Source organism: Zeugodacus cucurbitae, chromosome 2, assembly GCF_028554725.1.
Source record: "Zeugodacus cucurbitae isolate PBARC_wt_2022May chromosome 2, idZeuCucr1.2, whole genome shotgun sequence".
Lineage (NCBI taxonomy): Eukaryota > Metazoa > Arthropoda > Insecta > Diptera > Tephritidae > Zeugodacus > Zeugodacus cucurbitae.
The window spans coordinates 47188904-47215877 of record NC_071667.1 but is presented as its reverse complement, the minus strand read 5'-3'; the positions used below and the strand labels follow the sequence as shown (position 1 = coordinate 47215877).

The 26974-nt window shown below is 35.8% G+C and overlaps 1 protein-coding gene across 1 annotated transcript in view; it reads left to right on the top strand.

Moving 5' to 3' along the window:
- The window catches only part of LOC105212340 (disintegrin and metalloproteinase domain-containing protein 12), a 79821-nt gene extending 54187 nt beyond the window's left edge, over positions 1-25634 (top strand). Inside the window, exons 2-10 of the mRNA XM_011184241.3 lie at positions 13029-13159; positions 14647-14835; positions 14946-15094; positions 17843-18008; positions 18094-18267; positions 18433-18631; positions 18703-19863; positions 19930-20062; positions 22235-25634. Coding sequence (XP_011182543.2) covers positions 13029-13159; positions 14647-14835; positions 14946-15094; positions 17843-18008; positions 18094-18267; positions 18433-18631; positions 18703-19863; positions 19930-20062; positions 22235-24227 — 4295 coding nt within the window. The 3' untranslated portion in view covers positions 24228-25634. The remainder of the gene's footprint in view (positions 1-13028; positions 13160-14646; positions 14836-14945; positions 15095-17842; positions 18009-18093; positions 18268-18432; positions 18632-18702; positions 19864-19929; positions 20063-22234) is intronic.
- The last annotated feature ends 1340 nt before the right edge of the window (positions 25635-26974 follow it).

Below are 26974 nucleotides of genomic sequence, written 5' to 3'. Positions count from 1 at the left end.
TCGTTTTGCTTGTGTTCGCTGATTGTTTTTTATTTATTCTTCTTTTCAATTTTGCTATCCTTTAACTTCGTACACATTTATGTATGTATGTATACATATACATTGTATATGTATGATTACGTTCTTGACCGATGAAGTTTTTTACAGTAGCTCTAAAAATGTGCTACAATAATCTGCAAACGTTTAGACAAAATCATAAAAGTGAAATTGTTTTTTGTAGAGACTACATATGTTGAAACTCATCATCGAATAAGAGAAGTATCATACTATTTTTTATCCACAAATTAATGCCTACTGTCTCACAGTGCACAGCTAAAGTTACCATTTTGCGTTTATAAATATCTCTTTCATAAAAAATGCATACAATACCGTTTATATAGCTGTATGTATGTTTGCATTTCCGCGAATTCCACTGGACAAAGCCTATCTGTTTACCTACAAAACAGTCAATATCCAACGTCTGCTTAAAATGGATTTCATTACTTCATATGCCGCTGATAAACTTAATGTGCGGTTATAAAATTGCTTCAACATTTACAATAAGTACTCTGAAATGTGGCTTTTATCAAATGTTTATTGCTGAAAAATTGATAAGAAAGTGCATACATATCTTTCGGAGTACTAAAAATTGCTATTTTTGCACCTTTAATACTTTGAGTAGAAGCAGTAAAATTTAATTAATTACGTTTTAACATGTTGAAAGATAATTGAATTTAATTAATGAGCGTGGTTAATATTTCAAGTGGACTTGTTTCTTGATAATATGAATTTGTTGGGGTCTGTATGAATGAGACGATCGGTCAAACAACAAACAATGGTCTAAGAGCCCAACGATCATTTCATACATATACAAAAATTAAACAAGTAAGGAAAGGCTAAGTTCGGGTTAAACCGAACATTTTATACTCTTGCAATTTATTGCTATATTTTTATTAAGATCACACACAATTTGACCCATATATTCGGCATAAAGTCCAATAGAAAAACGAAAATCATATATAGTATATAGGCTGAGGGAATTCCTGAACCGATTTCACTAATTTTCATCACCAACATACATTATATCTAAGAGTATATGCTCACTTAATTTGGCTAAGATATTTCACATATTAACCAATTTATAAGCTATTAAGCCCATCGTATTTTCGAAGGTCCTATAATTAGCTATATGAGAGTTAAGGGAAGTTATGACCCGATTTTAACCATTTCTGGTACAGAGACATACTATTAGAAGAAAACGATTTCCTCTGAATTAAATTGAGATATCTGAGAGATTTACTGATATTTTCGGAGAAAAATTAACATAAGGCACTGAGTTCTTCATATTCGATATCCGGGGCATTGAAAAGTTATGGTCCGATTTCGGCATTGCCACGCCCATTTTCCATTTCCATCTGAGTGCAGCTTCTTTCTGCTATTTCTTCTGTGAAATTTAGTGTTTCTGACGTTTTTCGTTAGTGAGTTAACGCACTTTTAGTAATTTCCAACCTAACCTTTGTATGGGAGGTGGGCGTGGTTATTATCCGATTTCTTTTCATTTTTTGTCTGTATTAAAAGTGGCTACATCCATTTTTATTCCAAATTTTACTTCTATAACTTTATGGCTTAGTTATGACACTTTATGTGTTTTCGGTTTTCGCCATTTTGTGGGCGTGGCAGTAGTCCGATTTTGCCCATTTTTGAAAGCAAGCCCTCTCACGGTCCCAAGAAACATGTGTTCCAAGTTTCATTAAGATATTGCAATTTTTACTTAAGTTATCCGTTGCACAGACGGACAGACAGACATTCGGATTTTGACTCGTCTCGTCATTTTGATATATATAACCCTATATCTAACTCGTTTAGTTTTATGACTTACAAACAACCGTTATGTGAACAAAACTATAATACTCTCTAGCTTTGTTTCTTGCTTTATCGGCTGCCCCGAAAGTATCAGTTCTGAACCATTCTGCTTATATCATATTAAGTTACTTTAAGTTAATTAAGAAGTTAATCATTTCCTCACGGTGTATAATTCATTTTGTTTGTCAATGGATCTAATTGTTCCGATTTTATAAATCAAATCAAATTCCTGCAAAGCACGGACCAATCACCTGCAGTACAGTTATGTGTGAGTAAATTTCACTTTGGAAAACCTGACACACTCTACTCTCGCCGCAAACATTTCAATTGTTTGAAAAAGATCTACCCCGGCTCAATCGCTGATCAGCAATCATTTCAAATCATGCACACAAATGTTTGCAATTTCGCAAACAAATCGCCTATAAAAATTCCAAACACACACACTCGCTTGGGTAAATTGAAGAATGTTCAAACTAGAAAAACATAGAAAACAACAACGACAACAACATGGTAGTAAATATAAAATTGGAGCAAATTATAGGTGATTTCACCTAGAGGCGCAGCTGTGGCCAATCATTCCACCTGCTGAAAGCGACAATGAAAACAAGCACGAAACTAATCGGCAAATGCAAACAAGATTTTTGCAAAATATTTGCCGTTTGGAACATGACTGAAAAGGAACCAGTCGCTCACATAGACAAGAGTGTTACCCCGCTTTGCTGGTATTAAATTTGAATATGTATTTAGACGGGGGTACAGCAACTGCAGTGCGAGGTACCTGATCTGGTATGCAAAGTGACATGCAAGTCATAAAGTCAGTTAATAGCAATAGAAATCAGGTTAAATAAAATAAAATACATTAAATAGAATAAAATTAATTAAATTAAATAAAAATTAAAAAAATGCTCATTTGCTTTGATTAAAAAAATAACTATAATTGAAATAGTTTAAAATACGATGATGAAAACATATTAAAACTTACAATTTTGGATTAAACGAAATAATTAAATATAAAGATTAGATATATAAGGTGCGTATCGTTTAAAAAAAATTTAAAATAATAATGAAAATATTTGTGGTGCCATTATTTGGAATATTTTTCCCGTACTTCTCATTTAGTAGTACTTTCGTACCACAAATTTTTTATAATTAATATAACAATTTTTCTTAAAATTACCATATTTTTTAATTAAAAGTCTTCTCGTCGAAGAAAGTCTTTAGTAAATAGTTTAATAGAAAAAATTAACATTTATAAAAACCAATTAACAAAAACATTTTTTCTAAGAAACTAAAATACATTTTAACTCAAACTCAAAAAAAGGGAAAGTAACATCGTATGACATAATGACAGAGAAAAATACTTAAAAATAGATAAATCACATTTAAAAGAGTACATTCGATGAAAATGTTTGAGATTTCAATGAAAACCCAAAAATAACAAAGAATTGTCTAGAGCGCCACTTATGTATACAAAAACCCGACAAAAATCAATTGCTCTACTATAAAGATCTTGATGCACCATAATTTCTTGCAATACAGTATTCCAATACTATTGGTTCCTCCAAATATGCAGGATCTCGTTGTATAGTGTAATCCAAAAATTTTGCTATTCCAAAATTTTCACCTCGATCACAATTAGGACTAATGGAAGCGCCATTAACACTCAGTCTAATAGATTTATTACTTTCAGACGACCAAAATGCATTGACAAGCTCTAGCGATTCGATTAAAAATAATTGGAAGAAAACTCGTCGGTGGGTAATTGAGACAATTGGGAAGTATTTTTTACGAGTCATAAAATCCACTGCACTAGAGATGAGTGGTTTTGTTGCTGTTGTCATACTGGCAATTGTTGCATGTGGATATCGCTAATGCGTGCGTGTCACACACGCGTGCAACTGTGATCATATAAAATCAGCACATAGTGTGTGTGTGTATGAAAATGCTATTTGTTTTTCATGTGTGTGTAGCAATACACGTACATATGTATGCATGCCACAAGTAGCTCGCACGAAACCCAAATCATATAATGCGTGCCATATTGAATTCTAATTATTCCGACTATCTCTCAACACATTCATGCCACCTCATCCTGCCGTGACTTGAGGCGAATTGTGTGAAATAGCTTTCCTTGCCACAAGCACCAGCGAACTGCTGCATATTGCTCTATTGGCAGCCTGGCACCATTTGCTGTTGTCTTCTGTAGCATGATTATATACATATGCATACATACAGACAAGTACGTAGCCGAAAGCATAGTGTATTGAACTCTGAACGTTTACGCTCGGCGCATAAAGCAATAAAAATTGATTTTCAATACGATTTTCAGAATTCAGAGTTGTTTTGTTTTTCTATTCTGCCTCTTCAGTTTATTTGTCTAGCATTGTATTTTACTGTTTTTTTTATTTTCTCTCCTTCCCTGTTCATTTGTGGGTTTTTCTTGCACGCCACCCAAACTTTTCCAGCCATATGCTTGCATTAACAGTACTTTATGTGTATGTACATAGTGTGTGTGAACCTGCTCAGCCCCATCCTTTTACCGGCGAAAACTTTGTTTAATTGTTTTTGTTTACACGCCAGACGGTTCACTTATTTACATATTACCTTACGAATCTGTCTCCTGTTTTGTTCTGTTTCGGTTCTTCTGGTAATTGAATTAAGTTAATTATTTCGCAGCTCTAAAATAAAAATATGCAAAACTTTTTACAAATTAAATTAGGAAATTTTAATGTTTCGTTTGCCAAAAGATAGGCGCTTCGGATCTTTGGTTGAACGGTCAGACCTTTAGTACTTCGAACGCAAACAAAGCGATTCAATGCAATGTTGCTATTCCCCTATATTTAGATTGCTTGGTGTAGTTTAACTTTAATGGTAGTATAAATCACGTTTTCCAGATTAAAGAACTGAGCGGGAGAAAAATTCAAGATCTCAAACTTGACAATGATACTTGTCGGAGAGTCCGTTTTTTAGTGCAAATATTTCAAATTGACCTTGTCTCGTCATTGTACAGATCTAATTTGAATTAGTCGTATATAATCGAGCTGGAAAAGTATTAGCTTGGAACAACAGAATCTCAGACAATTTACTCTTGTACAGTTTCGGAATCTAGTTATGTACATGATCGAGTTATTTTTGGTTTCTTATAAGGACAGATAGGACGGAAATATGCGATTTAAAAAATCACACAATTATTTTTTGGATTCATAGCACTAATGTCTGAACTTCCCTAAGCGAACAAATTTCTGGGAGAACACAACCTGTAACCTACCTGACAGGTTAACAGCCTCCATATAAAATTGTTTTGGGAACATTTGTTTGGAAAATATTTATAATTGGATGTCGCTTCTGTCGGTGGGCTTGTAATCTTCCATTATATGTGACCTGGTCTTCGGAAAGGGGGCTTAGGTGTCAAAAAATCAATTTTCACTTTTTAGTTGATTCGGATGGAAGATGAGATTTATTTATTTTTAACAGCTGTTTCCCAGAAAACTAGAAATTTTATTCTAATTACCGCTATAAAATATATTTTCTTAATATTTTAAACAATTTACTCAAATACAAATATTGGCTTAAAACCAACACTCAAACACATAAAACTTTTAAAATGATCTCCTTAAATGCTACGTGGAATGCCATTGAAATTTCAAAAGTTAAGCCAATCAGCGACCTTAGTGAAAATTACTGCATTGCGACAGCAAATAAAATTTTAAATACTTCAAATTGTTTTGGTGCACGTTCGGACGCCTATTGGTATGCTTAAATACATCTGCATCTGCAAACATATATACATACACATGTATGTGCTATTAGCATTTTAAATGCTTACGGCGAATATTTCAAATATGTATATCTTTATATGTATATCTGTCTAATATATGTATATGTCTATATTTGTGTTTTTGTATGCTTGTATTTATAGGCGCATTTATGGGCATACATGTATGCACTTCTGAAGCATAGATCTCAGCTCTAGAACTCGAAAACTTGCACACTCATTTAAAGTGCTTTTATATTTATGCTTTATGGCGCTCATAATTTTCGGTTGTCTAAAGATTTCTAAATCAATTAAGTTTAATAGCTTTTTTTATCACAAATTCGCTGCGCTCAGCGAAGGCGCACATTGGCCGCATTTGCTGGGGTTATTGGAAAGAAAGAGAAAGAGAGCACCGCAGTAGTTCAAAAATTCTCAAATTAACAAATTTGGAATTCAACGAAGTGCCTGTATGCATATGAGTGCTCCATGTTTGTGTGTATGGCCAATTTTAAATTGAGATGTGTATATAAATTTTATGCAATCATCATAATATTTGTCATAAAATTGAAAAGCATCTAGATTAACAGAATTTGTCGATGCAACATTGTATGGTATATATATATATGTATGTATATATATATGTATATTTAAGTATGTACGTATGTAAATTCAGAAATTTATAGTGGTATTAACGCTAATGATGTTGAAGGCGTCCAGCAGCCAGGCGTGAAAGCTCAAATGCGCGTTTTCAATTAAGAGCTCATGAAGAATTATATTTCAAACACCCACACACATACATTGCTTTAATGGAATAATAAACAATTAATTTTGCGCGTCCGTTATATTTTGCGGTTTCAATGTGAAGTTCAATGCGGTAATTTAGATGTTTGTTCGTGTGTAGAGATGTGCATAAGTGGCTTGTGTTTCAAATTATATTGAAATGTAAAGACAGGCAACGTGGCGATATAGAATGATTCGCATAATTTGACAATTCATATGTATGTGAAATATAACACAATTTGTCTGGCATAATTTCCATTAATACTGTGGTTGTTGTAATTATCCTTGACTCTAAAGCTATTACCGGCATATATTTATTACCATTTAATTGCTTTAATCACTATATTATTATCTCAAAAATATTCGTCTATAACTGTTATTAAAATTATAGCTAAAAGAATCTGGAGATATTGTATAGTTATTACTTGATAAATTACAGATTTTTCAAATTACTGAAATGACAAAACTACGTTTAACTACGTTACGTTACGTGGTTCTTCAATAGAATGTTAAAAAACTTAATTAGCTTGTCAAAAATATGTATTATTCTTACAATACAGTAAAAACTTCTTTATAGCCTTTTCGCAAAGGAGTTAATTTAACAATTAACCAGTCTTTGCTCGATTGAAGCGCTAATTTAGATAGATTTACCACACAAAAGAAAAACCACCAGTGCGAAGGGCTACACGTAGTTTCTTAATTATAATCTTAACGTATTCAATTAATTTGGCTGTGCGAAAAGGCTATTACTATTCAACATCAGAAATATTGATAATTTTATTATTGTAACCTACGATATTCCAAAGTGTTGAAATTAATATATTAATATGCCAAAATTAAAAACTAATTAATAAATTGTACCCTAATTTATGTAAATCATATTTAAAAAAAAAAATATATTTAAAATTGTCTTTCACAGTTTTCTCGCATACACATATGTATGTATACACTTTTATTACAAAATTACAAATCACAAAAGAGCCTTCTTAGTGTTAAATAACATAAAATGTGGAATCGTATTCTCATGAAAATATATATGTACATATGTAATTCATAAGAGTCGCCATTAAAAGCAACGTATCATAAACCGACCTATGTGTGTGCCATATTGGCATGATCATATTTGCGGCAAATTGTTGTGAAAATAATATAAAAATTTCATAGCTTTTAATTAAAGACGTTGTGACGATTAACAATTATGAAGAAACTCAGCCGAAGTGCCATAAATGAAGCTTTTTACATTTTTAATATTAGATGATGACGTACTCATTCACGATGAGTTGAAAATTTTGCAATTTATACCCACGAAAAATGTACCAGCAGACGATTATACTTCGAAAATAAAGAATATTTTCGTTTAACGTTTCTTATAAAAGCCATTTGGTCAAGGCATACAGAACTTTTATATGTTTTAGTCTAATAAAGATAAATAAATTTTATCTAAGTCTCGTATAATATTATTAATTGATAATATTTGCATAGTGAGCGTTTTCCTACGAAATCTTTTTAAGCTTTCAAGATATTTGCATTCAAATTCTTTTAGTTTGAGGTCCAAAGATACTATATGTAAACAAAGTGATAAAGATCTTCAAGATATTGCGGTCCAGTTTAAGACTAAAGTGTAAACTAATGAAGTGCTAATTTCAGGTTAATATCAAAGGAACTAATACTTGTTGCTCTCCTAAAATTATATTTAGACATAACGACATACATATAAACACAACCATGTCATCTCTACACGGCGTTCTTTCCAAAAAGACTCCGCAGACGTTTTTATTGTAAAATTTTTATTATATATTCGTCTACGTTTCCGCGCGATTTTTGTTATTGTTGTGGAACATAAACATTTTATTATGGCGCTAGTGTCACATCAGTGACCAAATGATGGCGTCTTGCAAGTTCATCAAACCGTGTTGGCGGCGCTGACTGTCGAAATATGTGTGTAAACGAACCCATACACCCGTATATATGAGATATATGTATGTGCACAAACAAATAATGTGTAATGAACTCGCTTTGCATGTCGCAGTAAAAAAGCGAGACTCATTTATTACAACCCATTGAGCAGGTCGAGAATTTGTTGTACGCCAATGGCATTGCAACAACAATTATGAAATGCAAACGCTCAAGTATTGGCTGACATCCATCAGCAAGTGCGGCATAGCCCATCAAATGTCACCGCTGAAATACAAACGAATCACGCTTCAATCACTCGTCTACTTCGAATGCGTTGTGCGCAGGCGTAGGCGTATACACCACATGTCAATCGGTGGCGTCGACAATTTCCATCAGCATTGCGAGCTATTATCCTGAGATGAGTGCGACTAACCAATACACAAACAACAACAACGCATGCGGTACATAAATAACTTTGTGTGTTTGCATTAGCCACTTATGTCGGTTGCTGTGCTCCTGCTGGGCCGCTGATCCAGTTTTAATTGCCAGCGCTTTGCTGTCATCCGACACTCATAGTATGAAAACGACTCATGTTGCATGCACTGTCAGCGCCCATCGCCCATATGTCCCGATGCATACGTACATATGTATGTATGTATGTGCGGGTTATTTGCGTTTGCTGGCATGTAATGTCGAAATATTTAGAGCCTTCAGTGCAGTGGTATCTTTTTTTCAAATATTGATTTTCTGTGACGTCCTCGTCCTCGGCCGGGGCTGTCAGCGCCACAATGAACGAGTTGTTTGTGCGCCACGGCGCCTGCTGCGTTATATACATGTGTGTAATTACTTATGACAAGTGCAGGGGAACTCAACCCAGAATACATACATATCCTTGCGGTTGGAGGTCACTTTCGGTTAATACACATAATATGTATGTATTCGTACGTTTGCATTGACTGAACAACGAAACGCATCATAATGTTTACAACTTTTATCCATAGAAACGCACATCATGTTTACATCATTAGGATATCGCACTCCAGCCTTGTTTGTACTTAATTCATTTACCTCGCGGCTCTTACTTTCCACATTGCCATTTTACATTTGTTTTTGTTAGTTTTGTAATATTTCATTCTCGTAAATTCTGTTTTCCGTCAAATTGCACATTATAATTTCTTCTTCCTTTATACATCTCTTGTATGTAACAAATGTCCTTGAGTTGCTCATCTTGACTTAATGAGGTACGCCGTTGCGTGGGTGAAAGCTTTAATGGAACTGTGTTGTCAGCACCATGTGAACTATTTACATCTGTTTATTTATATAACTATATACATATATATATTGGTGTATAGATGTATGTACACTTTATGGCATATGATTTTTAAATTACTTTCACATTGCACGACGTGTTGATGGCAGCGCCCATTACCATTTTCCATTTCAACACTTTTCCTTGTGAGTTTTTTGTAATTAAAAAATTATTACGCAATGGAAGGAAAAATAGGATGAACATACATATATATAAAAGCATATATGTATTTGTGATAGTATGTAGTTAAGCTTAAATCGGCTTAAATTATTCGAATTATTCTAAAAATAAAAACTTCATATTACTAGATTTTTACTCAGATTATAAATATTTACTTTAGCATAAATCCACTTAATAATCAAATCCATTATTTGATGTCGCCCTCTGCTTTGAAAAAGTTTCTCAAATAGTTTCTTAGGAGACCCTTGAGACTTATAGGTCCCTTTAATTATATAAGCCTCAATCATATATTCATTATCATCATTAAGCCAATATAGGCTGTTAAATAAACAGCAACTAATAAAATGAAGAAAGGTTAACGTACAACAGACAAAGTCAAGGAAGGACTTCTGATCTCTATATTTTTTGAAAAAAGTTTGAGTGAAAACATGTATTTCATATTTATGTAAATTAAGTGCATCAACACTTTTCCACACTTTAATTTTTATAACAAATCTGCATGTCAGCTTTGTGCTTGCGCGGGTGCGTAAATAATTTGAAATGATTTTCATTACTTAGACAATTTCGAACGAAAATTCAAAACCATAGTACACACCCTCCAAGCGTCAGCAGCTCTGTTCATAGCATCTTATATTGGTGGGGCACGCAACACCTTTGAACCAGCAGAAAATATGTGTCCAAAAATATTTTCACGGCAGATTTACTAAATTAGACAAAAATTCTATACATACCTACATATAGGTGTGAATGTGTGTGTGTGTGGGCATTTATGTTCTGTGAGATAGTCCTCTCTTTATATTTTATAGAATTAATTAGTTGTGCGTCATCGTTGTAGGCACGCCGGCGTCGCCGCTCGACAAAAATATAATTGAAAGTGGGCCAAAATTGTGCCTATTCGTTATGTTCGCCATGTGATTCTTCTTCTTAAGATTTTTTGTTGTCAATTTTCTTGTGGACGTGGCGGTCGTCTTGCATAGCAGACGCGTGGAAAATCCATGCCACGCACACATAATTCCCTTGAAAAGTTTATAAAGAATTGTGAGATTTATTTTTAAACCTTGTCACTTTAGCGTGTGTCATGCGTGGTCTAGGTAAACCGTTACAAAGTGCGTCTAAAAATTTTTATAATTTTTTTTGCAAAAGCTAAACATAGGCAATGAACATAATACATAATTTTGAAAACCAACAGCGATGAATTCATTCATATGATTCATAAAATGCGCGGAAGCGGTCCTTAATTACGACAAGTTTAGTCCATACTAATAAAACAACATGTGATTAGAATATTTTAGCTCACAACTTATTGCTTTAAAGACATGAACAATGGAAAATGGAAAGAAATCGATGTTGATGAATTTTAAAAAAATTGTGATGTTAAGATCCCTTTTATATGTGTTTTGCTGGAAGTATATTCATTGAACTTAACCAGAAAAATTTTTTTATTTGATATTTTTTTGCTTGTCATTTTTTTATTATTTATCTTTCGCTCCTATTATTAACATATTTTTTCGTTTTTTTTTTGGTTGCTGAGTTTTTATTTCGTTACAGTCCCCGTATTATTTTTTATCAACATATGTTTTGTTCTCTTATTGCCTTTTCGCACAGCCAAATTAATTTAACACATTAAGATTATAATTGAGAAACCAGTTTTTGCCTTTTGGAATGGCGCCATCTCCAGCGTAGACAACAAATCGTAGAGCTGCATTCCACTTTCAATTCGATTTGTGTTCGATTAAAAATTAATGTAATAAAATAAGATTTTTCTTATGTTTAGTAAATCGATCTCAATTAGCAAAGACTGCTAAAATGATCATTTAATTCCTGTGCGAAAAGCTATTATTGGCATATTTTTGACCCCTAAGATGTGTCGGCACTTTTATATCAATTTAGTTTTCAAGTTCATGCCCCACCCCCCTAGGCTTTCCAAAAACATCAATTATTAAATAACTTTTTGACACACTTGGCTTCGCGTATTTTTGCTTGTGCGTGTAATTTTCAGCCACTTTGCCTGTCAACGCAATCAAAACTTTTTCAGCGCAATTTGTTAAATTCTCTCATTGTATCCGCTATTGTATTATTTTGTTATTCACGGCTTCGTGCTGACGTCAGCTCATGTTAATGTCATATAAACACTGTTTTCTATTATTACTACAGTTACCGAGCACTTTTATATGCGGCCGCTGTGTTTCTGTTGACAGTTCTTCAAAACACCCGTCTCGCCTCGTAATCGAGCAATGATTGCCACCAGTAGATTACTGTTTAATTCACTCATTATTCGTAAATACCGCAAATCATCCACAAGCACACATACATTGCCTACCAAACCAGAGTAAACCGTAACAACAAAGGCAACAACCACTTCAAGATATGAAATAGTATACTGCTTGTTAGCATATCTTATCTCTGCCTGAGCATCGGTGCTCATGCTCAGCGCTTATAATTACATGCTTGTACGCCAAGGGTTAAGGCAGTTGGTCATGTCGTTGGACCTAGCTGCCTGGCATCTCACACAAAGGTAGGAGAGTATGTGTTCATCGGGTCTGTGGCGTTTCGCAGCCGCCACGCACCTTGTGCTGTCATCTAATGCCACGTAATTGGAGACTAACCACAGTTTCTTATATTCAATTATCGTTGGTTGTTGCAGCGGGCGTCTTACCCAGTTCACAATGTGCACATACACACCTGCACACTCACTCACCCACCCACTCCTCTTCGTCGTACGCGTCACGGTGTCACAGCTTGTTGGCTATTACATACATCTGGACTACTAAAGTCTGTCAATGTCAATGTTTTGCGTTACACGCCAGCTTGTGCATCTTCACATGCCTACATATGCATTTGAAAGTCGCTCACACACAGGCATCCAACAATTTATGGCTAACATTTACTTTGGTTCGTTGCCTTGTAAATGGATTATGTTGCTGGTTGATAGTCTGGCTCACGTATGCTTCTCGGACTTTTTGTTGTTGCCCTTAGCATTTAAAATGTCATTCGATTTCTAAATTTTCGTTAATTTGTCTTTGCACCGCTCACGTCGCTGCCATGCTGTCATGCTGTCATTAACACTTTTGGAGCAAACATTTCATGTTTATTGTCGTTGTTGCAGTGTTTTCTATTTATACCATTACTCCACTGAGTTGCCGGCTATTCCCACTGTATAGGGATTCACACTTTTTCTTTCACTAAATTACCTAATTCCCTGCTATTTAAATTTGCTCATTCTTCTTATTTCTAATTTCTAATTTCGATTTCTTTTATCTTTTCCAGCACATTCATCATATCCACAGACTGGTGATTTTTTTCCTGCCCTTAATGAGTTCTCAAGTCATTCCGTGATACGCCCTGAAATTCTACATGGGCGACATAAACGCGCCCTGCGAAGCACATTGGATGCGGAGGTGAGTAAAATGTTGTAAATATGGAAAGAAAATAGGAAAACAACAAATAGCTTTAGTATTAATTAAGCAAAACTCTTAGCGGCTAGTAATATTAAAATATTAATCTCGTGGTGAAACACGAACCCTTTTATTGCGGCCAAATATGTAAATTCTGAAGCTCGTTATTCTTGTTGAAGAAGAAGAAAACATTATGGAAATAATTTTGAGAAAATTGCCAATTTCTTGGCTGGATAGAAATCTGGGTTAGTTCCGGTTACGTAAACTCGACTGTGGTGTGAACTGGTGTGAATTAATAATGTTTATTGGTTTCAGAGGCTCTCAAGAAGAAGCCTCTTTGAAAGTTTTCTTTAATAAAGTGAGGAAATCAAGAACAAAAAGAGCTAATGCTATCACATTTCACCAAGTATTCGTTATTTAATTGAAATTATTCATATAACAGATATTTGTTCAAGATCTTATTGGTCTTCTTTAATAATGAGGATATATTTCATGCCTATGAAGAATTTGGAGTTTTAAAATTGCGAAGTGCAAAAAATGGTTTCTCAATTATAATCTTAATGTACTAAATTATTTTGTCTGTGCGAAAAGGCTATCACGTCTTCAAGTACCAATAATTTATGAAACCGTTAACATAATATCCCTACAGTTCTCTCGATATTGACCAATCCTGCAATAAAAAACTCAAAAATTATGTAATTGAATTGATTTTCACTTAGGGCCGCATACATATATTTCATATATGGTAATTAAAAAGGAATTTTCGTCAACCCTTTCTAGCTGCTCTCACATTACATAAAACAAGCGCAGACATTAAATTTTCCAACCCAAATGTTACACACAACAATCGCAGGTAATATGTCACCTGTGCCTTGTCTGGCAATCTGACTGATGGGAAAATTTCGCACGAGCCACTGCACACACTCTTCAAATGAGAGTGTTCAAGGAGGCCTGTGTCCTTTTTGCCGTTTTACTCAAGGATGGGCCTTTCTGTGCTAAAATGTGGATTTCAAAAATTACATTCGGGGAAATTGAAAAACGCCCACAATTTGCATGTTGAAATTAAATTTGTCTGCGGTAATATGATCGACCGCCGGACAATTATTAAGCGTTTAATAGGCTGATGGCAGTCATTGGGTATCCAAGCGGGCAATGGTTGCCGGTATCCCCTAAATATTATGTCACTCCTGTGTATATGTATTGGTAAATTAAGCTTATTGGCAAATTACGTGGGTGCGTCATCCTTCATTCCAATTCAAAGAAGGACAGTTGCTAAATGGAATATGAAACCACATTTTAATAACATTTTGCGTGAATTTCAAATGATTGATTTCTATGTAATTGATTATGAAAACTCGTAGCAATGAAGAATGAAAAAGAAATATGTAAATTTTGGTATCTACGCATAAGTACACTCATTAATATAGCAAAGAAATAGTTTTCTAGTCAATTTAATCACATTTTTCCTATAAATTTTCCTTAATTTCCAGGAAGGTCAACACGTTCCGCACATAACACTCACGTACCAGCACGAAGGTCAACGCGTACACATTGACCTGCACCGCAACGATGAGTTACTGCCAGCCGAGCATTTCCTCCGCTATCAGAATTCGAATTCGCCTACGGGGCGTGTAATAAAAAATTTCACAAAGACTGAATTGGAATTATGTCATTACCAGGTGAGTTGTGCTTGCAATATCAATAGTGTTTTTGTTAAAACTGCTAGATTTCTTTATTTTTTTCTGCAAAATATCGACTTTTAATTAAATTATTATTTTTTATTCCACAGGGCACCATTCGCGGCAAGCCGCTTTCCAATGTTGCCATATCCACTTGCAATGGCGGTGGTGTCAACGGTATAGTTTACGATGGCACCGACACATATTTCATACACTCCGGTAGTGATGGACGATTGCAGGATGATCATTTTTTATTTCGGTAAGTTACAATTACGCTAACTTGTAAGTTGGCTGTTACATTAGCATTTGGACGGCAGTAAGCTTTAATCTGGCTGAAGAATTAAAATAATATAAATATTATAGTAGCTTTTGTCGGCCAGGGCGATAATTATCTTAGAAAAGGTCCCGATTAAAGACTTTGTCTTTTGCTTTAAAATAGCTCTCAGTTTGGGTTATCACTTCTTCATGATCGCTAAATCTCTTTTTCGCGTGCCTTTTCTCAGTTAGTTAACTACTCTCTGTAGCGAATGCAGAGACAATTCGAAGAATTTTTAACTGCTTCCAGCCATTGTGCCTTCGCATATATTGTGATCTCTGATGGATCCTTCGCATATTCAAATAATACTGCACGTTAGGACCAACACGTTCTCTTGTTATCTTTAAAGTATGCGCTATCTCGATCGACTTCATTTTACGGTTATCCGGTAACACTTCTGCATATTTTTTCCATAAGTGCCTCATTTGACAATTCACTGGGTTCATCGTCTTCATTGCTGATATGGAATGTGCGAAGTTCACCAAACTTCTTCGTTATTTCGCCTGCCGCAGAACCTGGGAAATATCAAGCTTATCTTTTTTATATTTATTTCAATTGCGAATAATTTCGGATGTCTCAAATGTGTTCACACTTCCAAAAAATTTAAATATTTTTTATTTGGTAAACAATCACAAATTTTTAGTTTCTTAATGAAAGTATTAAATACTGTACGTTGATAAAAGGCTTTGACTGATCGAACCTTATTGATTTATCACATTAGGATTCGTTTTATGTTACGGAATATTTTTGGAATTCCTCACTCAACATCCGCTGTCAATTTAAATAATTCAAATAAGGATTATTATATACTTGTACATACAATGCCTACGGGGTCGTAATATTTGAATGGGGTTTCTTTATTGGGCTAATTACATCATTTTGGATTCCAATTGACAAAACACACTAATAATAATAATGAGGTGCTCACACCGTTGGTGGGTATTTGGTTCCTTATATTGATATTTGTCTAATATATGATCGTCTTAATACTGATTCCGTTGGTTGTTTTTAGTAATGGTAATAATACCACACATCCATATCCAAACATATTGTAACCGTTAGTTCAGGATTTTTCATTGCTGGTGCCAGTCATAGAGAACTACTAGTTGTAATATTTTTATTGGACTAATTGAATTCTAATTACTTTCTTTGTGCAAGTTGAGATTAACTAATGTCATTTCACTGCTAATGCATTTTCAATTGTTGAACATTTCTTTCGCAGAGCCGGAGAATTAGTCCAAAATGAAGTGCGATAACTACTAATCTTATTGCATGTCTGATATACTAGATATCTTTACAAATATGATAATGCCCAGTTTAAGATAAAACTTTATCTCACAAATTTCGTGATCGTTTTCTACCCAATTCGTTATAAAAGTTTCACATTAATTTCTACAATATTGTATATTGAAAACATTTACTATTTATATCTGAAAGTATAAAAAAGGCATTTGAAATGTTATGGACTTTTTTATTTTTACTTTTTCTGTTCGCGGCATTTGTCATACTAGCTATCTTCGATTCTACAAGCTTTCTAGAATCGATAACGGTCTACAATATATAACGGTCTTTGCTCGATTAAATTGCTGATTTAGATCGATTTACCACACCAAAAATTCTAATTTTTGGACAACATTTTTCTATTTTTTTAAAGTTGGACAAAAGTATTATTTAAACTACTTGTTTTGCAACTTAAAGTAAATTTTCTTAAAAAAGTGAATTTTTTTTCAAACTTCGAAAAAATTTGGAATTTTATAACTTCTTCGTTATTTTTTTAGTTCATAAAGAAACTTATAAAAATTAAAAAAAGAATTTGGTACGACTGTTTCAGATGCGTCGCACGACCTCCATCACCGGCACCGATTTACAAGTGCAGACTCCAGGCGCTTCAGAAAAATACTTACAACTTTGAAAAAATTTCAATATTTTTTAATAATAAATATTGTTTTTTAAGCCTTAAATATAGTACACTATCGTCTTTAAATTCCGTTTCCCTTTACTTGCTTTACTTTGTATACCATTTAAACCTTCCTGGTGAAAATTTGGAGTTCTTCAACACCGTAAAACGCTTACTTCTGTTTATAATGTACATATGTAGTATGTGTGAATGTACGTTCGAAGTGAATTCATTTTAACATTCCAAAAATAGTTCTCGAATGCTTTATTAAATTACATTTTCATTTCCAACATGTTAGACATTTATGTAGTCAGAATGTCTCCACTATCCGTTAACGGACAGCTACCGGCTTGCATGTCTATTTTAAATTTGCAAGCCATCAACTTGATTGCCTGTCAACTAGCGAGCGAGTTGACTTTAGCGTATGGCCACGTTTTAAGTCAATATTTGGTCAACGCATGTCTGTACACAAGCCGGTGACGGCGCTTTTTAGCCACATTAACCGACGTCGCTATACACACTGCCGCGACCGTTGGTCTTTTATAAAACAAGCGTGTCTACAAATTAATGCATGTTTGTATAATTGTAGGTGTTTTGCGGCGGTGCGTGTTTGCATATAAATTACACACCAGAATGTTTTCTTCGCTTTCTTCCGTTCGCACTTCCGCCAGAGCATAATATATTTGCAAAAACAGTTAGCTACATTCGCTGGCTAATTTGGCGCTTGTTGAAAGAAAAATTACAACATAAATTTATTTATACAGTTAATGATTATTTTCCATATTATTTTGTAGACGTGCCGATTTGCTGAATAGAAATGCAACCTGTGGTTATGACAGCGCCACCGACAACCACGCACACACTCCTTTCGGAAAGCCTGAGAATTTGCGGCGTAAGAGCGACGAGCAGCCGCAGGTACCAATGCACTTAGACGGTTCTGAATTCAATCGCATTTTAAGAGTGAGTATCTTCTATTGGGATTCTATTGGGAGGTTAGTTAGAATAATTTGTATTAATTTTTGTCTATTATTCCATTTAAATGCAGTATAAAAGGTCCTACGACAATAACGATGTGATACGCGGTCCCTACAATGCCAACAAACACTCGTCCTATGTTGAACTTGTCATTGTGGTTGATAATAAGTTGTATAAATCGTTTGGTGAGAGTCCGAGGAAAGTACATCAGCATTGCAAGGATTTGGCGAATATCATCAATGCGGTAAGTTGACTAAATTTAAGAGAGTAATGAAGTGGAAATTTACATAACGGTAATTACAATTGAGCATGCCAGAGTATCCAAAGTATTATAGGAATACTTTTTTTATGGCCTGTAATACCAAACATCTCGGACTATAAGCACTAAAAAATCCTTATCTTCCTCTAGTTATATGTACCATTGAATATCTTCGTTGCACTGGTGGGTGTGGTCATCTGGAATGAGTACAATGAAATTGAGTTCTCCACCGATGGGGATCTAACGCTACGCAACTTCCTTAACTACCGGCGTACAAAACTGGTGCTGGACCATCCCAATGATAACGCGCAGTTGCTGACCAAAGAGCAATTTAGTGGTGGCGTCGTTGGTAATTAACGATTCCAACTGTAGTCATATTACATACGAACAAATATTTAATGAATTTCATTACGTTTACAGGCAAAGCGCTGAAGGGTCCCATTTGCACGCACGAGTACTCGGGCGGCGTTTCGAACGAGCACAGCCAAATTGTTGCCGTTGTGGCCACCACAATGGCACACGAAATGGGTCACAACTTTGGCATGGAGCACGATTCGTCCGACTGTAAGTGCCAGGATGAGAAATGCATAATGTCCGCTTCGTCCACGTCCGTGGTGCCAGTTCATTGGAGCAGTTGCAGCATCGACCAGCTGAACATAGCCTTCTCGCGTGGCATGAACTATTGCCTACGCAACAAACCCACCAAACTGTTCGAGTCACCGCAATGCGGCAACGGTTTCGTGGAGCCTGGCGAACAGTGCGATTGTGGGCTGCCCAACTACTGTGAGAATACTTGCTGCGACCCGTACACTTGCATGCTGCACACGAACGCGTCTTGTGCTACTGGTGAATGTTGTGATTTGAGTACATGTCGTCCCAAAGCGGCCGGTCAGGCATGCCGTGTGGCCGAGAATGAATGTGATTTGCCCGAATACTGCACCGGCGAGTCGGAGTACTGTCCGGCTGATGTGTTCAAACGTGACACCGAAGAGTGCGACAGCGGACAGGCCTATTGCTTCCAAGGTAATTGCCGTTCGCACTCGCAACAATGTCGTATACTGTGGGGACCGACCGGCGAGAGCTCGGAACATTGCTACAGCAAGAATGTTGAAGGCAAGCGTGGCGGCAATTGCGGCTTCGATCGCATCAACAACACATTCATTAGGTGCGAGGATGAGCACGTACGTTGCGGCATGTTGCATTGCCGACATTTGAATGAGCGGCTGGAATTCGGCATGGAGTCGGCAGCGGTGTTGTCGCATTCGTTCATCAATCATGAGGGTAATATAGTGCCGTGCCGCACAGCGCTGGTCGATTTGGGACTACAAAGCACAGATCCCGGACTTACGCCCAACGGCGCCAAATGTGGCGATGACAAAATGTGTGTCAACCAAAAGTGCCTAACGATAGAGCGTGTACGTGCTACCGGGCTCGGCAAGCAGTGTCCAGATAATTGTAATGGCAACGGTGTATGCAATAGTCTCGGCAATTGCCATTGTCATTTGGGCTATACGGGCAGTACATGTCGCCTGCCAGGACCCGGCGGCTCCATCAACAGTGGACCGGCGTCGTCACCAACCAGTAAGTACAAGTTGTTCGTTTTTGTTATTTTTTACTATAATTATGTATTCTTATTTCTTTCAATAGGTCACCAAGCCTTCCAGAACTTCATGTACATCTTCTTCTTTGGTGTGATACCGTTTATGGTGTTTATTATATGGCTCTCTTACTACATACGCAATCGACGCTTCTTCATTGGCGGCAAGCTGGCTGAAAATATGTATGTATCCACGCCGCACAAGTCGGTGTGCTCATTTACCACTTCCACTAGCAATACAACTACTTCCTCCCATTCTTCCAAAACTTCTTCTAACTTATCTTCTTCTTCAACTGCATCTTGTGTTTCGTCTCCGAGCGCAACTAAAAAACTAAAAGGCACAACACTAGGCTCCTGTGCTAAACGGGGCCAACTCAAACACTCAAACACATTCAATACAGGCACACAAGCGAAACCCTACACTAGCACGAACACTACAACTACAACAACAACAAAAAATCAAAAACTAATCAGTCAAAGTGCATCCACTAATAATCTAGCGCGCATCCATAACAATTTGTATTTGTCTAAGAGTAAAACTAACGAAGATTTCAATAGCATTATGCCTAATAATAAAATAGTATCGGTGGCCGAGATTAAAAAGAATTTCACACAGAATAGTCTAAGCAAAACAAAGTCGCCAGCAACACCAACAAAAATACCAAGCATACCAGATAGCAATGCTTCTGCAACAACGCCAACAACCACACTTCAACGCAAACTGAAAACACCAACAACACAAACACTTCCCACGAGAGCAAATCAACATCACCTTGTGAATGACGATAGCTCGCTCAATAACGGTCAGACAAACACTATGCGTCGCAAGCTAGAAATTACCGATATACGCTTGCAAGCAACAACAAATCCGAATGCGTTGTGCGACGGCGCACAGTTTATAGCCAGTGATCGTGATAGGTGTGTCCAGAAATTGGTTAACCAATACCAACAAAACAACAACAATTAAACAAGCTTTCAGCCATTCAGTTGGCGCTAATTGCAGCGTAAAGAAAAATTATGCAAATGTGTGCATATCTGTGCCGTTGAAAAATTGTGATTGTGACTGAAAATATGCTTTTTAACAATTTTATATTAAAATCACAACCTCAAAATTCAGTTTCTGCATGTATTTTGAAATTAAAAGAAGAAATATCTCCCTTGCCGGCACAGATTTGTATGTATGTGTAAATAAATATGTTGAAATTGCAGAAAAAGGAGAAAAGAAACATATTGGTTGTTGTTGCTACTTTGCTGCTGAACACTTGTCGCTTGAAATTTCGTTACAATTGCATGTTTCATTTTAAATACTTATCAATAATTATTTACAATTTATTTTTTGAGCTTAATTGCTGTCAAAAAATGACTTTCTTAGTGTATGTTTTTCAATCTTTGAGAGTTTAATTAAATTTTATAAAAATTTTCCAGTTTTGGTTTTCAAGGATTATAAAAATTGATTGGAGCATGCGTAATATACATTAAATTAGTGATTATATATTAGATTGCGTCTATGTATAGCGTTTAAATCAACAAGATAGGGGAAAAAAGTCAATTACTACAACCCAAAAAATATTGGTGAGAAGTAATCCGAGCATACTAAATCGATAAAACCGATTTGAGTCGGTTGTGTTGCTTATCACTCAAGCAAATTCAAAATTTACTCTTCAAAAGCATTTAAAATATTGTGATCAATTTAGATTTCTGATTATGAATCTTTTATATGAAAATATGTATATGTAACCTGTGTAGTATTTGTTATTGTTTTTGCAATTTACTTACTATTACTTTATTAATATTTATTTACGTGTCTCTAATAATTCGTGTGTGTGATTAAGCCTAACTTTTAAGTATTTGTACATGTAGTTTTTAATAAAATGTGTTGTGGCATCAATTTGTGTTGTTATTTTTCCAACTTATCTGTTTAACAAGCTCATCCTTATGGTGTATGTTCTTAATAACCTTTCTAAGATTGCATGTTTATAGCATTTTTTCCTTCAAACAAATTAGCTCTGGTGTTGGTTAACATACAAACATATTTTTCGTTGACACTGTACACTTTGTGCGATGATTTTTACAATTGGTATGTGATTTTTTAAGATATGTATAACAATTTTTTATTTAGAAATAACATACTAAATACAATCTTACTAAATTACAAAAAAATTTAACTAATGTACTTAAAAATTACTAATAAAATGTTTTTAAATGAAAACTTAAGTTATATACAGATTTCATCTAAAAATGCAAGATTAATACAAAATACACACATACTCATGCCCTTCCTACAATATTATCTATAACACGGATATATTCAAACACAATTTCCTCATCATTTATTGTACTTTCTCTATGTTTCAGCAAAAAAGCGGCCAGCGCCAAGCAAGCGCCCGCCCGTCCGGATCATGGTCCTCATGGCGGTGTTGGCGGCAGCGGTGGACACAGCCTGCCCAAGTCAACGCCCAGCAGTACGGATGATATGAACTCCGCTTTGTTAAAGTCCCCCAGCGACTCGAATGATACTTCTGTTGGCAATGGCATGTTCGGCAAATTCAAAGGCTTCACCCTACGTCCGCTCAATGATACCACATCACCAACCAACAACTTCAATGCACCCAATGTGGCTTATGTACAGCCCACAGTGCAGGACACAGCAGCGTTGAATGGCGGTGTACCGCAACGCTCGGCGCCACCACCACCATTGGTTAAAGGTAAATCGGTGGATGCAACGCAACCCACTCGCTGGGCGCCACCGCCACCTGTGAACTTGGCAAGTGCACCAGCATTACCTCCACCGAATCCCGGTTCGAATGCGCGCCCGATCATTTCGATGCCGGTATTGGAAACGTCAACAATGACGCTGCCACTAAAGCGGACCAGCGGTGAGGTGTCGCCCACGCCTTCCGCACCGCTACCACCTGGCAGCTGCAGTGCCAGCCAATCTGGTACGTTACCACGTCCCGCGCCACCACCGCCGGTGCCTTTACATTCAGACCCAAAGCTGAATGTGAAACGTGATGGCACCATACGACGTATTGCCTCTTTTCTGAAAAAGGAGGACAAGGCGCCATTGAAGGAAAAGACCTACATCGACCGCGAGAAGTTGAAGAACATTGAGATATCAGCACCAATGCCAGTGGCCCCACAAGGCGAGTCATCCAATTCTGATTCGGAGACCACACCTAAGGAGGAGGAAACAAAAAATTTGGTGAAACGCGCACAGTCAATGCGTTCGCCGACAAAGAAAACCAACGTGCAGACTTTTGGTTCGATGCGTTATGCGCCCGGTAGCGCACGACCAAAGAGCGTAGCGGCTGCCGCGGCGGCTTCGCGTCCTAAAAGCCCACCGCCACGTCCACCACCATTGAAGAAAACGAATTCAACAACTTCTTCTGGCTACGCATTGCCTGTCGCCACTGCGAAGTCTAATATGGAGAACACATATGATGATTGCGAGTTTGTCGAACAGCCGCTGACTACTGTGGGCGAGTCGAGTGAGGCGGATTCACCCACTTCAACCGATAATATATACTCCGTGATTGATGAAATTCCGCCCGCGGCACAAACAGTTAAGCGAAGTGATTTCATTAATGAAAGCGCTGACATGGGTCTGCTGGGTGAAATTGTAAACGAAATTGAGAAGCGCAATGGTGACTCAATCTACAGCGCATCAACGCTGGTAAAAAGTAAGCCTCAGTCCGCGGAGGAAGCAAAAAATGCAGCCAGCGATGTGAAAACGACACCAAATACCGCAAATAGCGGTAGCACAAACCATGACGCCAATGCAATAGTTGAAGCAGCGAAGCCGTCTGCAAGTGCAACACCCATTACAGCGCAGACTGTGCCTACTTACTTGCGTCCGGCGCCAGTGAACGCGCCAGTTGCGCGGGTAGCGCCTACGCGCGCTGATCTTTCAACCTCCACAGCATTCTCTAGCTTTAAGCCCAGCAGCTTAAGCGCAGCACCCACTGCAACTGGTGCCGCTGCCGCTACCAACAAAAACAACACAACTACTGCCGGCAATCGTCTCAGCGGCGGTAACGCTGCGGCGGCAAGAAATAGATCATTCACCAAAACACCTGTGACTGCAAATTCAACAACAACAACACGGACAACAAACAGCAGTAATAGCACAGCACTGCCGTCCGCTACAATAACAAAACCAAAACCGCTCTCCGCGAAACCCTCATTCAATAGTCAAAAGAAAGTGACGCCCGCGCCCAGTGTTGGCAGCGCAGGCGCGCGTTTTGCTGCCACCGGCACGCCACGAACGGCGCCCACAGTAAAGTCAGGAAACATTGCTTCGCTGACGCAACGCTTCGAAAAGGGCGCGACAACCAGCGCGAGAAAGTAAAACGTATGGTGCGCTCATTAGTTCCCCCATGGCAGCTTTTTTGGTGCATTTGCTCCGATTTTTTTAAATGTCCCACACATACCAAACTGATATTTATGTATTCTATGCGTGTATTTTTACTAAGTTTAAATGCCTGAAGAGAGAAAGGAAGTATATAGTTTCAAAATGCTATTGTGCTGTAATAAGGCATTTGGCGCTCGGACAGAGTGTTTTAAGATTGTTTGCGACATACTATAATTGAATTCAAGCGATAATGTACAATAGAGCATATTGTAATGAAATTTAAACGAAGTATGCAAAATTTATGAAAATTAAGACGAGAGATAAATTAAACCAATTCAAAAGTGATATTCATTCCTTGGCATATTATAACGTCGAACGAATTCGTTGTAGTTGTATGTATGTATGTATATTGTACGAATATAGTGCACCTAAAGCTATGCTTAAACTATATTTTTTAAATTAGTTTATATGTATAAAACGAAACATGTTTTGACCCTCAATTTGTGCGTGGTAGCTTTATGATAATAATTTGAAACGTTAGCTTAACTTCTGTAAATCATATTTTTAATTGAAATAAATATTGGCATGCAAGCAGCGAGAAATTTTATTTTCAAGAATCTCAAATTTTGTAGTATAAGTGTATAAATAATGTATTAAGACTATTGTGTTATCCACGGCATGTTTTGATTAAATTTTTAAATTGTAAATTATTTTTCGTAACATTAAAGTTTCGCGATGTATTAGATATAACTAACTATATCCACTTAATATAATATAAATCAAGAGAAAAAATAAATTCAAAAACACTGCCCGCTTATGCATTACAAATAATTAATGTTTTAGCACCGCGAGAAAATGTTATTCAAGAAATTTTGGATTCAAATTAAGATTAAGAGTTCCCAAAACCGACACAATTTCTTACATGTAAATAATATCCTTTGAATTTTATATAATTTCATATTTTAAATACTTCGTTGTTTGAAGTCTTCAGTTGAAGAGTGTCTCCAGATATAATGTACACAATAAATAATATTACACATTTGCCGTTTATTTCCGTGATTTTTTGTTTACTGAACATTACTGCCTTAACTTAAGATTACCGCTACAATGAACTTTGGCAGCTTTTGAACTCACAAATAAACATTTAATAGTTTTAAGTGATGAAAGTGAGTTTTTAGCCTTTTTCTAACATCGACTTAAATAATAACCTCTGCTGCAGAATGCTCAAACAAGCAGGCTAACGAACCCATTTAAATGTTTTACTGATATATTGATTGATTTCCATAACGAACTGTTTTCTGTATGTTAAACTAAAAATCGAAGCCAAAGAAATCATAAAGTGCACTGAGATTTCTTTCGCTGCTATAAATATGAGAGTATTTTAAATAAAAAAACAATAACTGATTTATTTACATAATATAATATTAGTAAATTGCAAATGTTTGTTGAAACTAGACAAATATTTCTGTATTCACAAGTTAATTGTCAATTGCGTGTATCAAAACGAAAGACATAACTCAATTTCGTTTGTTTATTCTAAAAAAAATAACTCACTAAGCTCATCCTATTCGTATTAAATGCGCATAGCATACAAAATTAATAAGATTATCTGAATTCGCAAGAATTTTTGCAGCTAAACGGCAATTAGCGAGCTTGCAAAACCTAAACACACTCACTTGCATACCCACATACAGTCGACTATATCAAAACTATATTAGAACACATCTCTTAATGTATGCATTTTGCTGGTAATTTAGTAATAAATGTCAATCTGAGTGTGTTGCGCGCATTCGAAAATTTTGCTTCAGATGCGAATTGGAAATTGCAAAGTTAATTATACGTACATGAAAAAATATTTAAATTATAACCAACTATTAGACTTAAAGTTAATGAATTGTGTTATTTAAAGTAAAACAAACGCAAATTTAGCTATATAATATGTAATACAAATTATAAATACTTATGACAAGTGAAATTGTATATTAATTATAACTAGATACAACAAAAGTGATGACACAAATAAACTACTTTTTCATAAAAATTAATGTAACAAAATTGCGACTTTTATTCATTTATTGCGAGCTACATTTATTTGAATAGTCATTTCAAGTATTATAGTTTTTTAACATTTTGAGGTATTACTATGCATATGGGGTTTTCGACATTATCAAAAAACGACATTAGAAATAATACTTACTTATTTAAACGAAAATATTATATAATATATACAACAAACAATATTAAACAACAATTTAACTGACACAACAATTTTCGTTTCGAATTTCCAACTGATTCGAGTGGTCACGAATTCTGTTTCATATGGGCAAAACACCAATTTTATCCCCAACTTTTTGTCTTTGTAATATAATTTACATTTAAGTTAATTTTGATATTTATTTTTTTAGATACAACAATGAATTGAATTTTTTTATTTAAAAAATGTGTCGCTATTTTAATTATCTATCAAATTGTTACTTTTGAGAAAGACAATAATATTAAAAAACGGATATTTAGTTGTAATAAGGATAGATTTTCGATCAGCCGATAAAACGCCCTTTGAATACTACCTACATATGTACCTCAACAATAAAATTAATTTCGCGTCCGTTATACGTATATGAACACAAACATATAAATGTCCTCAACTATATCTGCAACTTCTATTATTCCTTATCAATAGAATATATCAACTGAGGATTGTATCCCCACAAGTTTCGTCAAAGAATTACATTTACTATTGTTAC